Consider the following 14,508-nt stretch of genomic DNA (forward strand, 5'->3'; position numbering starts at 1 on the left):
TGCAGGCGGAGGATTAGCCTAGTGAGCTGCGGCGCCAGCCTGTTCATTCTTAAGACAGGGAATATTGCCCTATTTTAAAAGCCAGTCTTCGTTTTATGGAAAATGAAATTGTGATGTGACTCTGATTAATTCTTAGAATATTTAAGAGTTTTTTAAAATGTATTTTTCTCAGAGATTTATTTATCTTAAAGGCAGAGTTGGATTGGGTGGAGAAAGATATTGCATCTACTGGTTCACTTCCCAAATAGCTGCAACAGTTAGGGCTGGGTCAGGCTGACGCCTCCTACGTGGGTGGCAGAGGCCTAAGTACTTGAGCTTATGTACTTATGCTGCTTTCCCAGGTGCATTAGAAAGGAGCTGAATCAGAAGTAGAGCAGCTGGGACTCAAACTAGTGCTCCTATATAGGATGCCATTGTTTCAGGCAGTGGCTTAACTCACCACAATGCTAGCCTCATTTTTATGTATTTTAATCATAGTTTTGTTATTTCAAAACATTTTTAAAAAATATTTATTTATTTGAAAGGCAGAGTTACAGAGAGGCAGAGGCAGAGAGAAAGAGAGGTCTTCATCTGCTGGTCCACTCCCCAGAAGGTCACAACAGCCAGAACTGGGCTGATCCGAAGCCAAGAGCCAGGAGCCAGGAGCTTCTTCCAGGTTGGCCACGCAGGTGTAGGGGCCCAAGCACTTGGGCCATCTTCTACTGCTTTCTCAGGCCAAAGCAGGGAGCTAGATTGGAAGTGGAGCAGCCGGGAATTGAACCAGTGCCCATATTGGATGTCAGCACTGCAGGCGGCAGCTTTACTCACTACGCCACAGCGCCAGCCCCCTGTATCTTTTTTTTAAAGATTTATTTATGATTTGAAAGAGTTATAGAGAGAGAGGGAGAGACACACAGAGAGAAATCTTCCCATCTGCTGGTTTGCTTCCGAAATGTCCTCAATGGCTGTGATTGGGCCAAGCCAAAATCAGGAGCATGGAGCTTTATCTGGGTTTTCCACATGGGTGCAGCAGCCCATGTGCTTGGGCTGTTTCCGCTGGTTTCCCAGGCGTATTACCAGGGAGCTGGATTGGAAGGGAAGTAATTGGGGCTCCAATTGACATTCACCTGGGATGCCAGCATTGCTAACCCACTGTACTGCAATGCTCACCCTTGTTTCGTTTCGTTTCTTTTTCTTTTCGTTTCTTTTTCTTTTCCTTTCCTTTTCCTTTTCCCTTTCCCTTTCCCTTTCCCCTTTCCTTTCCTTTCCTTTTCTTTCTTTTTCCTAAAAATATTTATCCATTTGAAAGAGTTACGCAGAAATAGAGATATCCATCTTTCATCTACTGGTTCACTCCACAGATGGCTGCAATGGCCAGCACTGTGCCTAGTCTGAAGCCAGGAACCAAGAGTTTCATCTGGGTCTCCCACATGAGTGGCAGGGATTCAAGTACTTGGACCATTGGACCATCTCTTCTATTTTTCCCAGGCTGTTAGCAGGGAGCTGGATTGGAAGTGGAGCAGCTGGGACTGGAATCAGTATGCTCCTGTCGCTCCCCGTCTTCGTGGAGGAACGACACAGGACCCTGCGCTATTCTTTCGTCTGCTTGGCCCTCCCCGGGTTTGCTGCTGGTTCTTCCTGGGTTGGCTACCGTCCCTTCCACCTCCGTGGAAGGGCGGTTCCCCCTGGCCACTTTCCCCACTTCCGCGGGGGAGCGGCACCGTCGGCCGGCTCTCTCAGGGGCTGCACAGGTGTTCCTTCAGATAGATGTTCCCCTTAGATGTTCCCGGTGCATGTTGTCTCTCTCCTCCTTTATAGTCCTCTTCCGCCAATCCCAACTCGGCTGCCCACACGCCGAGTACGCTGCTCTCCTCCAATCAGGAGCAGGATCAGCTCCTGGAGGTCATCACTCAAGTTGGCAAGAGGCAGCTGCGTAGAAGCTGTTTTCTCCTCTCCCAGCGCCATATTGTGGGAGAGCAGATGCATAGAATAAGTCTTAATTCCAGTAACTTAGTCTAGTCCGGGTTGCTCCCCACATGCTCCCAGGTAGTGGCTTAACCTGCTGCGCAACAATGCTGGGCATCCACCCCTATGTGGTTCTAAAAGTAATGTAAACTCTCTGGGGAAAAAAAAAAAAGGAGCATGCCTTTTGCCTGTGTCCCACATTGAAGTGCCTAGGTTAAATTCTTGTCTCTGGCTCCTGACAACAGCTTCTTTCTGATGTAGATCCTGAGAAGCAGCAGTGATGGTTTAAGTAATTGGGTCCTTATTAGTCATGGGAAAGACATGGATTATGTCCTAGCCATAGTTGTTGCAGTCCTTTAGGAAGTAATGTATGGGAGTTCTGTCTGTCTCTCTGTCTCTCAAAAATAAAAGAATTTAAAAAATGTTTTTAATAAAGACAAAAGTCGAGAATAGAATAATTATTAGGAAGGGGCCAGCATTGTAGTGCAAGGGTTAAGTCACTGTCTGCAACACCGGATCCCATATAGGAGATTTTGTTAGAGTTCTAGATGCTCTGCTTCTGATCTAGCATCCTGCCAACAGACCTGTGAAGGTCACCTACATGGGAGACCCTGATAGAGTTCCTGGCTTTGGCCTGACACAGCCCTGTCAACAGCCATTTGGGGAGTGAACCCGTGGATGGAAGATCTCTCTCTTTCTGTCTCTCCCTCTCTCTTTCTAACTCTGCCTTTCAAAGACATAAAATAATCTTTAAAAAAAAATCATTAGGAAGATGATAAAGGTCTGTAACTGCACTGACCACAGAATAGCCATTGACTACATTTTCATCTATAGTCCTCTAGGCTGAATACATACTTGAGTATAATGCAAAATGATGAAACTGTATATTATTGAAAAGAGTTACTGAAAGAGGAGGAGAGACAGAGAGAGATCTTTCATCTACTGGTTCACTGCCCAAGTGGTCACAATGGCCAGGGCTGAGCCAGACTGAAGCCAGGATCTTCATCTGTGTCTCCCCTGTGGGTGGCAGGATCCAGTGCACTTGGGTCATCTTTCACTGCTTTTCCCAGGCCATTAGCAAGAAGCTGGATTGGTTGCGGAGCAGCTGGGACAAGAACTCGCACTCATAAGGGATGCTGGCATTGCAAGTGGTGCTTTATCCACTGTGCCACAATGCTGGCCTTAGTATAACTTTAAAAAAATGTGTTTGTGGTTGGCATTGTGGTATAATGGATAAAGCTGCTCCCTGCAGCACCGGCATCAAGCATGGGGACTGGTTCAAGTCCTGGCTGCTCTGTTTCTGATCCAGCTCCCTGTTAAGGTGCCTGAGAAAGCAGCAAGCATGGGAGGCCCAGGTACTTGGGCCCCTGCCACCTGTGTGGCAGACCCTATGAAGCTCTTGGCTCCTGGCTTTGGTCTGGCTATTGCAACCATTTGTGGAGTGAACCAGTGGATGGAAGACCTTTCTCTCCCCTCTCTTTCAAGTAAATAAATAAATCTTTTTAAAAAATTAGTATGTTGTGTTCTTTCAATTACAATTAATATAAATATCATAATGTTAATGCCTCTATATTCCTTGGCAATTAGATTATTGCAGTTTTATTATTACAAATGTAATAACTTGTTTATACATATGCATTTATACATAGATTTTGCACACAAGTATATTATTTTGTTAAGATAAATTTAGGGTTTAGTGCAGGTTAAGCTGCTGTCTGTAATGCTGGTATCCAGTATGGGTGCTCCTTTGAGTCCTGGCTGCTCCACTTTAGATTCAGCTCCCTGCTAATTGCCTGGGAGAGCAGCAGAAGATAGTCCAAGTGCTTGAGCCCTTGCTGCACACATGTGGGAGACCCAGATGAAGCTCCTGGCTCCTGGCTTCAGCCTTGTCCAATCCTGGCCATTGTGGCCATTTAGGGAGTGAACCAGCAAATGGAAGATCTTTCCCTCTCTCTCTCTGTAATTCTGACTTTCAAATAAATAAATAAATCTTAAAAAAAAAAAAAACAAAAAAGAGCTGATGCCAACTAGGAATATCCAGTATGGATACAAGCTGGGTTTCTGGAATAAAATTACTGTAATTAGCATACCTATTTGCATCATACATCTGACACTTCCATAATTTCCAAATAGGGCATGGAAATGGGTGGTACTCAATCTCTGTCCCAAATTTCATCACCATTTGAATATTTGATTAGGCACTTCCCCAGACAACACCCCCATGCCTCCAGATCCTATAAAAGAATGGCCCAGGGGCCAGCATTGTGGCAGAGCAGTTAAGCTGCTGCTACCTGCAATGGCCGGAATCCCAAATGGGTGCAAGTAAGGGGAAAAAAAAGGTAAATTCATAGGATTTAAGTTATTGAGTTAAAAATATTTCATTTGGAACATCATTTTAAATTAACACATTATATTTAGGAAACTGGTACCAGTTTACTCCCACTGGATGTGTATTAGAATGCCTATTTCTGGTTGGTGCAGCAGCTCACTAGGCTAATCCTCCACCTGTGGTGCCGGCACCCCAGGTTCTAGTCCCGGGCGGGGTGCCGGATTCTGTCCTAGTTGCCCCTCTTCCTGTCCAGCTCTCTGCTGTGGCCCGGGAGTGCAGTAGAGGATGGCCCAGGTGCTTGGGTCATGCACTCGCATGGGAGACCAGGAAAAGCACCTGGCTCCTGCCATCGGATCAGCACGGTGCACCGGCTGCAGCGGCCATTGGAGGGTGAACCAACGGTAAAAGGAAGACCTTTCTCTGTCTCTTTCTCTCTCACTGTCCACTCTGCCTGTCAAAAAAAAAAAAATTAAAAAAAAAAAAAAGGAAGAATGTCTATTTCTGTGAGCCCTATCCAACATTTGGTGGTGTTATTTTTAATCCTTGGTTTTAGAGGTAAAAATAATTTATACACATGCATGTATGCATGGAAGAAAATCTGGAAGTCTGTTACTGCAAAAATGTAAATGATGGTTACTTCTTAACTTGTTCTGTGTTTAAATTTGTATCTGAGAGTCAGGTTTGGCTTAGTATTAAGCCACTGATTGAGATGTCCTCATTCCATATTAGAATGCTTGAGTTTGAGTTTTGGCACATTCCTGATACCAGCTTCCTGCTATTTTGTACCCTGGTAAATAGCAATTGATGGCTCACATAACTGGATTACTGCCATCAACTTGGGAAATCTAGATCTAGTTCCTGGCTTCCAGTGCCAGTTGGGCCTAGCCCTGGTGATTGTGGTTATTTGGGGAGTGAACCAATGGATGGGAGCTGTGTCTGTGTCTCTCTCTCAAAAAGAAAAAATACATAAATAAAAATTAAAAAAATTCTCCTATTTGAGTTGTTATGAGAGTGGACATAATTTAATGTCTAATTCATTACTTATATTTCTGTTGTGAATTGCCTCTTTCTTTCTGTATATTAAAGATGTTAGCCTGTTGTATACTCATCATTCAGTGTGTATTTTTGAGTGAATGCCTGCTATGTGCCAAGCATTTTTCCAAATCCTTAGAAGATAACAGTGAACAAAACAGTTGTTAAGCAAAAGGCATTAAAAAATTCCAATTTTATAGTATATTAGATGGGAAAGGTATTAGAAAATAAACATGATAAAGAAGAGTTATTAGGTGGGCCAAAATGATGATAAAGAAGAGATTTATTCAGCTGTGTCAAATAATGTGTTGACTGAAAATAGGCCGTTTAGGGTAACATAGAAAGGTCATTAATAACCTGACTAAAATAGTGTGATGGAAGTAGGGAGAGACACAACAGCACACTTAGAGTTTACGAGAGAATAGTGAGTTAATATTAGAGGCAGACTAGACAATTCCTGGAGTTTTGCTACAAAGAGAAATGGGCTTGTAATAGCTTTTGAATGAAGTGAACCAAAAGAAGTTTTACCTTTTTTGTGGAAGAGAAGTTGCCACATGTTTGCAGGCTGATAGGAACGATCTCCTGGGAAGAGAAAAGAATTGCTGGATCAATGTCTGCATAAACAAGAGAGGACAGGTTCTAGGGTGCAGTGGGGGGAATAGTTTACATGGGCAGGACCATGGACAACTCCTGAGTCTGAGTAGGTGGTAGGTATGTGTAGTGGTTAGAATCTGCAAGATGCCCTTTTCAGTTAAAATAGGCTCAGTCATATGAGTGTGTGGAAAAAGTGAATGGATAGGAAATATTAGGAATGCCGAACAGCTCAGCTTGAGGATTATGTCATGCATTTAGTGTGAGGCTGTTCAATGTGGTTGTGGTATTTTAGCCAATCAGTGAGTTGTGGGTATGTAGATGATGAGTAGGTAAGAAGTTGAATTTAAAGAGGATTGTAGTTTTTTCTTACAATACTTAAAGCGTAAAGTCCTCCCCCTTCCCCCCTTCCCTTTGCTATTTGAGACGCAGAGAGGTAGGTGGAGAGAGATCTTTTGTCCACTGTTTTAATCGCCAAATGCCTACAACAGGCAGGACTGGGCCAAGTTAAGACAGGAGCCTGGAATTCAGTCCAGGTCTCCCATATGGGTTTCAGGCGCCCAACATGTGGGCCATCATCTGCTGAACTCCTAGGATTCATTAGCTGGAAGTTGGATCTGATGGGGAGTAACTGGGATTCAAACTGGTGCTCTGATACGGGATGTCAGTACCCTAAGTGGTGGCTTATCCTCCTGTGCCACACAGCCTACCCCTCACTTTTAAATTCTGTGCTTAAGTGTTAATTCCATGAGTGCACCTTTGGTTTAAGCTAGTGGTTTTTTATGTACTATGGCCCCAATAAAGAGATGCAGAAACTGGGAAATAAATTGTATTCTTAGTTAGGGTTAGAGAGGTGCCTCAGGCTCAGAGAGTTGGGGTTTGGGAAATGTGGAAGTGCTGTTTTCTTTCCATTCATTCTGGCTGGAGTTAAACCTGGCCCTAGGTATCAGTTTGTGAAATGATGGGTTCGTTGCATTTGGAGGCTTTTCCCAACAGTCACATCCCTACTCCTTGGCTGTGGTAAGCCACTCTAAACCCAAGAGCTTACAATAGATTGGGAGAAAAATTGCTTTTAAGGAAATGTATTTCTTTTATGTGTTTATTGATTTTCAAAGAATTATTTAATTATTTGAAAGGCTGAGTGACAAAGAGATCATCCAGCTGCTGGTTTACTCCCCAAATGGCTGCAACCGCCAGCTCTGGACCAGGCTGAAGCTAGGAGCCAGGAATTTCATCTGAATCTCCCACATGGGTGGCAGGGACTCAGGTACTTGGACCGTCTTCCACTGCCTTCTCAGGTGCTTTAGCAGGAAGCTGGATTAGAGTGGAGCAGCAGGACTTGAACCGTCATTCTAATTTGGGATGCTTGCATCTCTAGTGACAGCTTAACCTGGTATACTACTATGCTGGCCTCTCTTTATTGATTTTTTTTTTTTTTTAACTTGTGAAGCATTAGAGAGAGAGAGCGTGAGAAAGAATATACGAGTTCCTATCTGCTGGTTCACTCCCCATATTCCTGCAGTGGCCAGCATTGGGCTGGACCTGAGCCAGGAGCCAGGAGCCAGTTCTGGGTTTCCCACATGGGTGGCAGAAACCTAATGACTTGAGGTACATACTGGACTAACAGGAAGCTATAATCAGGAGCTTGAGCTCAAACTCAAGGAATTTGAAGATCATACTCAAGCATAGCAATGTGGGATTAGGTATCTTAGCTAGCATCTTAACCACTCTCACTAGGCCAAATGCCTGCCCAAAGGAAAAATATTTTCATCTCTATATAAAACAGCATAGGTACTTGCAAAGATTGTAATAACATCAAAGGCAGGGGCAATAATGTAAAATGTTACCAAACTTTATTAATTCAGAGGTATAAGGTATTCTTTGAGTTTGTCTTGTTTTTAGAAAGCTGATGTTTTCAGGATCCTTTTTTGGAAAAGAAATAAGAACTCACTACTTGGGAGGCAGAGAAGTAATATATTTATTCTTTGCTTTTGGTGGACTATATATCCCTTGACCTAAATTGTTGAGCTTCCCAGAATTTGCAACAGTGTCACCAACTGTAATTTCTGGTTGGGCCCAGAAATCTTTTTTCACTGTTTCTATTTTTTTTTTTCTTTCTGGGAGAGGAAATACGTAACTGATTAATAGATATCAGGGTGGGTGTTGTACAGTAGATTAATCTGCTGCTTGAGACACCTGCTTCGCTTGTTGGGTGCCTGAGATCAAGTCCCACTGTTGTTTCCGTCTAGCTCTCTGCTCCTTGCATCTGAGGCAGCAGATGATGGCCCATGTACTTGGGTTCCTACCACGCACAGTGGAGATTCAGATGAAGTTCCTGGCCTTGGCCTAGCACAGCTTTACTGTTGTGGGCTGTTGTGAGCAAGCCAGCACATGGAAAATAGGTCTCTTTCTAGCTTTGTTTTTCCCTCTTTACCTTTCAAATAAATACAACTTAAAAATTAGACATTTTATAGATAAACCTGAGGTAATTAATTGTTCTATTCCTGTATATAATAAAGTTCTATCTCTAGGAAAAAGAACTATATGAAAAGTGAGCATTTGTCAAGTGGTCTTATGAAGCAGTCGGCTTTTGAAAGTGATACAACAAGAGCAGCAGAGAACCAACCTAAAACTACAAAATACTTTCAGAGCCAAGATCCTTTTGATTCAGTTTCATCACTTGAACAAGTGCAAGGTACTGAATTGTTAGACATTTATTTCTTAATGTATATATTTAATTTCCTTTTTCATTTCCCCATCTTTGGACTGGTATTTGTGTTGTCATATGGAGAACTGAAAATGTTTTGGCATGAACATAATAATAATACACTCACAGAACTTTTCTAGGAAAAGGTGTCCTGATTTCCTGCTGTCTTAACGGGTTTCAGCCAAAATCTTCTTTCCTTTAGCAGCTACGCTCTGGAGGGCCAGAGTATGCTGTTTGGAGCCTATTTCTGTTACACCTTTCATTTTTCCTCATACCCATTAATTTGTATTCTTATAAGAATAATTTTTATTCCTAAACTTATATAGCTAGTGAATTAGAAGTTCTAAAAGAAATTATTGTTTCTAAGAAAATGAAATTGAATGCTTTGGAAATAAAGGTAAGTCATTTGAGAAATTGCTCTCAAATTAGATATGGCCAGGACACTATATACATATGGAGGAAATTGTTAAAAAAAATTACAGGTTTGTGTTGATTCCTTTGAAGTACTGTACACTCTCTTTCTTCAAGGAAATCAAATCTGGAAATTGAAAACTATATGTTCCAGGCTTAGATATAGCAATGGTTTCATGTAACTCCAAACTGTAGTTCAGTACTTAGAAGATCTTGCTCGATCATCGGCTATAATATTGCTAAATGAATGCACATTTGTTTACCTAAAAAAATTGCTACAGGATATGTATGTTACCTTTGATGAAAAATACCAACTTTTTTTTTTTTTTTTAAGATTTATTTATTTATTTGAAAGTTAGAGTTACACAGACAGAGGAGAGGCAGAGACAGAGAGGTCTTCCATTCGCTGGTTCACTCCCCAGTTGGCCACAACGGCCAGAGCTGCGCCAGTCCGAAGCCAGGAGCCAGGAGCTTCTTCCGGGCCTCCCACATGGGTGCAGGGGCCCAAGGACTTGGGCCATCCTCTACTGCTTTCCCAGGCCATAGCAGAGAGCTGGATTGGAAGAGGAGCAGCCGGGACTAGAACCGGCGCCCATATGGGATGCTGGCGCTTCAGGCCAGGGCATTAACCCACTGCGCCACAGTGCCGGCCCCGAAAAATGTCAGCTATTTAAGAAAGTAGAAAGAAGAGTATTAATACCCAAACTCAAAAGCAATAAAAGAGAAAACATTAGATAAATGAGATTTTTATCAAAATTGAAGACATCTGGTTTCTGTGCTTGGCTTAGGAGCCAGTGAGACAGAACTACACTTTGTGGGATTATGTCTGATGCATCTTAGAACCCCGCTTGGGAAGAATGATACAGCAGCTCCAAGGAGATGCAGTTAGTCTTGGGTAGCTAGTTCCCTATGTCCCTGCCAGCAGACCTCTGTGCACTAGGACTTGGGGTCTGGTGAAGAGAGCTCTTTGTTTTGGAAATAGGGTACATCCAAAAAGGGGGCCGTCCCTCATCTGTCAAACAGAGCACATTTGTGGGGAATTTGGTGCTAAACCATTCCTGGAGGACCTGCTTCTGGTTTGGGTTTTGTAGGTAGCAGAGCAGTTCCCTTCCTGTGATCTATTGATAGCCACCAACACAAGCATTTGTGAAAATAACAAAGAAAAAAATCAAAACTTTCGTGTTTCAGATGATATTATTGGAGCTGGTGCTGTGGTGTAGTTGGCAAAGCCACCACCTGCAGTGCCAGCATCCCATATGGGTGCAGGTTTGAGACCCGGTTGCTCCACTTCCAATCCAGCTCTCTGCTATGACCTGGGAAAGCAGTAGAAGGTGGTCCAAGTCCTTGGGCTCCTGCACCTGCATGAGAGATCTGGAAGAAGCTCCTGGCTCCTGGCTTCGGATTGGCACAGCTCCTGCTGTTGCGGCCATCTGCAGAGTGAACCAGAGGATGGAAGACCTCTCTCTCTCTGCCTCTGTCTCTCTGTAACTCTGCTTTTCAAAGAAATAAATAAATCTTTTTTTTAAAGACATTATCAAGAAAGGGAGAAGACAACCCAAAGAATGGGAAAAAATAAAATATAATTAGAAATCATGTATATAAAAATGGACTTATGGTGAAAATATGTAAAGAGTTCTCGTAACTCAACATTAAAAAGACAGATTAGCAAAGAATTTGAATAGACATTTTTCTGTAGAAGTTGTACAGATGGGCAATAACCACATGAAAGGATACTTAATATCATTGGTCATCAGGGAAATGCAATTCAAAACCACAATGAAGTATCATTTAATACCCACTAGGATGACTAATCAAAAAGATGTAAAGCAGTGTTAATGGGGATATGGAGAAATTGAAACCCTCATGCATTGTTGGTGGGAATGTAAAATAAGCGCAGCTACTTGGAAAAGAGTTTGACAGTTTTTCAAAACATTAAACATAGAGTTACTAGCAAGTTCACATTTAGGTGTATACCCAAGCGAAAGGAAAACATGTACACAAAACCTTGGACATCAATGTTCATAGCAGCAATATTTGCAGTAGCCAAAAAGTGGAAACATCTCAAGTGTCCAGTTGCTGAATGGATAAACAAAATGTAGTATGTTCTCATGGTGAAATATTCATCTGTGAAAAGGAGCAAAGTGTTGATGCATGCTACAGTATAGATGAATCTGGAAACTGTTATGTTGGGACTTGCATTGTGGCAGAGAGGGCAAAGCTACTGCCTGTGATGGCTGACATCCAATATGGATGCTGGTTTGTATCCTGGCTGTTCCACCCTGTTAATGCACCTGGGAAAGCAGTGGAGGATGGCCCAAGTGATTGGAGCTCTGCCACCCAAGTGGGAGACCAAGTTGAGGCTCGTGACACCTGTCTTTGGCCTGGCTCAGCCATGCCTGTTGTGTCCACTGGGGGAGTGAATCAGTGGATAGAAGACCTTTCTCTCTGTCTCTCTTCCTCTTTCTCTGTAGCTCTGACTTTCACAATAAATAATTTTTTTTTTTTTTGGACAGGCAGAATGGACAGTGAGAGAGAGAGAGAAAGGTCTTCCTTTGCCGTTGGTTCACTCCACAATGGCCGCTGCGGCTAGTGCACCATGCTGATCCGAAGCCAGGAGCCTGGTCTCCCATGCGGGTGCAGGGCCCAAGGACTTGGGCCATCCTCTACTGCACTCCCTGGCCACAGCAGAGAGCTGGACTGGAAGAGGAGCAACCGGGACAGAATCCAGCGTCCTGCCCGGGACTAGAACCTGGGGTGCCAGTGCCGTAGGGGGAGGATTAGCCTAATTGAGCCGCAGCGCCAGCCCCACAATAAATAAATCTTTTTGGGGCTGGCGCTGTGGTGTAGCGGGTAAGGCTGCTGTCTGCAGTGCCGGCATCCCATATGGGCGCCGGTTTGGGACCCGGCTGCTCCACTTCTGATCCAGCTCTCTGCTATGGCCTGGGAAAGCGGTGGAAGATGGCCCAAGTCCTTGGGCCCCTGCACCCACGTGGGAGACCTGGAAGAGGCTCCTGGCTCCTGGCTCTGGATCGGCGCAGCTCCGGCCTTTGCGGCCATTTGGGGACTGAACCAGCGGATGGAAGATTCTCTCTCTCTCTCTGCTTCTCCCTCTCTCTCTGTGTGTAACTATGACTTTCAAGTAAAATAAATAAATCTTTAAAAAATAAAAAAAATACATATTTTTAAAACAAGTTAACGCTAAATGAAAGAATACATATAAAATATCACAAAATAGGGCCAGCATGGTGTAGCAGGTAAAGCAGCTGCCTTTGACCCTGGGATCCCTTATGGGTGTGGATTTGTGTCCCAGCTGCTCCACTTCCAATTCAGCTTCCTCCTAATGGCCTAGGAACAGCAGCAGAAGATGGCCCAAGTGTTTGGGCCCCTGCCATCCCCATCGAGACCCTGATGAAGCTCCTGCTTCCTGGCTCCATCCTGGCCCAGCCCTGGCAGTTGTGGCCTTCTGGAGAGTGAACCAGTGGATTGAAAATGTCTGTCTATGTTTCTCTCCCTCTCTCTCTGACTTTCAAATAAATAAATAAACCTTTAAAAAAGTCACTAAATGTGTGATTCCATTTATCTATAGGCCAATATATAGGTACAGAATAGGCTAATTCACAGAGACAAAAAGTAGAGTGATTTTCGTGGTTGGTGGGAGAGAAGACTAACTAGGGAGTGATGGCTAATAGATATAGTATTTCATGGTGAAGGTATTCTGAAAGTAGGTAATGGTGATGGTTGTACAACCTCAGTAATGCACCAAAAAAAAAACACTACTGAATTGTGTGCTTTAAAAAGGTGAATTTTATGGTGTGTGAGTTATATATCAGTTTAAAACTCCTATATATCTGTTAGTTTCAGTTGGCATAAGATTTTGTCATTTCTGCTTCATCTCCTTTTTTTCCTGATTAAAAGAAATTTCAGATGCAATTTTATTCCTCCATTTTTTATGATGTATTTCTAAAAATGGATTTTTTTTTTTTTTTTTTTTTTTTTTTTTTTTTTTTTTTGACAGGCAGAGTGGACAGTGAGAGAGAGAGACAGAGAGAAAGGTCTTCCTTTTGCCGTTGGTTCACCCTCCAATGGCCGCCGCGGCCGGCACGCTGCGGCCGGCGCACCGCGCTGATCCGATGGCAGGAGCCAGGAGCCAGGTGCTTTTCCTAGTCTCCCATGGGGTGCAGGGCCCAAGCACCTGGGCCATCCTCCACTGCACTCCCTGGCCACAGCAGAGGGCTGGCCTGGAAGAGGGGCAACCGGGACAGAATCCGGCACCCCGACCGGGACTAGAACCCGGTGTGCCGGCGCCGCTAGGCGGAGGATTAGCCTAGTGAGCCGCGGCGCCGGCTTAAAAATGGATTTTTTAAAGATTTATTTTATTTATTTGAAAGGCAGAGTTTTGGACAGAGAGAGACAGAGAAAAATGTCTTCCATTCCCTGCTTCACTCCCCAGATTCCCACAATGGTTGTAGCTGAGCCAGATGGAAGCCAGGAGCCAGGAACTTTTTTCCGGGTCTCCATGTGGGTACAGGGGAGGTGCCTGGGCCTTCCTCCACTGCCCTCCTAGGCCCATCAGCAGGAAGCTGGATTGGAAGTGGAGCAGTGCACATATGGGATGCTGGTACAAACGGGATGCCATCATTGCAGGCAGACTTTAGCTATTTGACAACACTGGCCCCAATGGATTGATTGATTTTTTTCAAGATTTATTTATTTTGGGGTGCGGGGCTGTAGTGCAACATGTTAAAGCCCCGGCCTGTAGTGCCAGCATCCCATGTGGCTGCCAGTTTGAGTCCTCGCTGTTCTACTTCTGTTTCAGCTTCCTGCTGATGCTCCTGGGAAAGTAGCGAAGGATGCTCAAGTGTTTGGGCTCCTGCACTCACATGGGAGACCTGGAAGAAGCTCCTGGCTCCTGGCTTCAGATCGGCTCAACTCTGGCTATTGTGGCCATTTGGGGAGTGAACCAGCAGATGGAAGACCTCTCCCTTTCAAGTAAACAAATAAATCTGTAAAAACAAAAGACTTATTTATTTCAAAGGCAGAGTTACAGAGCAGCAGGCAAGGGGGAAGACAGAGATCTTCCATCTCCTGATTTACTTCCTAAATGGCCACAACAGCCAGGGCTGAGTCTGGCCAAAGCCAGAAGCCAGGGGTTTCTTTTGGGTCTCCCACATGGGTTCAGAGTCGTAAGGATTTGGGCCATCCTCTGCTGCTTTCCCAGGCACATTAGCAGGGAGCTGGATTGGAGATGGAGCAGCCAGGACTCAAACTGGTACCTATATCAATGCCAGTGCTGCAGAAGATGGCTTAAGCTGCTGAGTCACAAAACTGGCCCCTGGATTTATTCTTTTTTTTTTTTTTTTTTTTTTTTTTAAGATTTATTTTATTTATTTGGCCGGCGCCGCGGCTCACTAGGCTAATCCTCCGCCTAGCGGCGCCGGCACACCGGGTTCTAGTCCCGGTCGGGGCGCCGGATTCTGTCCCGGTTGCCCCTCTT

At 44.1% G+C, this 14,508-nt stretch overlaps 1 protein-coding gene across 16 annotated transcripts in view; it reads left to right on the forward strand.

Moving 5' to 3' along the window:
* The window catches only part of CEP192 (centrosomal protein 192), a 151,007-nt gene that overhangs the window by 15,195 nt on the left and 121,304 nt on the right, over positions 1-14,508 (forward strand). For 7 of the 16 annotated variants that reach the window (XM_089305389.1, XM_017343984.4, XM_089305388.1 and 4 more), the window contains exon 5: positions 8,416-8,591. The exons of 2 other annotated variants lie outside the window; for them this stretch is intronic. In XM_089305389.1, coding sequence (XP_089161515.1) covers positions 8,416-8,591 — 176 coding nt within the window. The remainder of the gene's footprint in view (positions 1-8,415; positions 8,592-14,508) is intronic. 7 more of the 16 variants (XM_089305392.1, XM_070050534.2, XM_089305391.1 and 4 more) reach the window with 1 other exon arrangement.

This window comes from Oryctolagus cuniculus, chromosome 10 (assembly GCF_051225735.1).
Source record: "Oryctolagus cuniculus isolate XC-2025 breed Fujian yellow rabbit chromosome 10, ASM5122573v1, whole genome shotgun sequence".
Classification (NCBI taxonomy): domain Eukaryota; kingdom Metazoa; phylum Chordata; class Mammalia; order Lagomorpha; family Leporidae; genus Oryctolagus; species Oryctolagus cuniculus.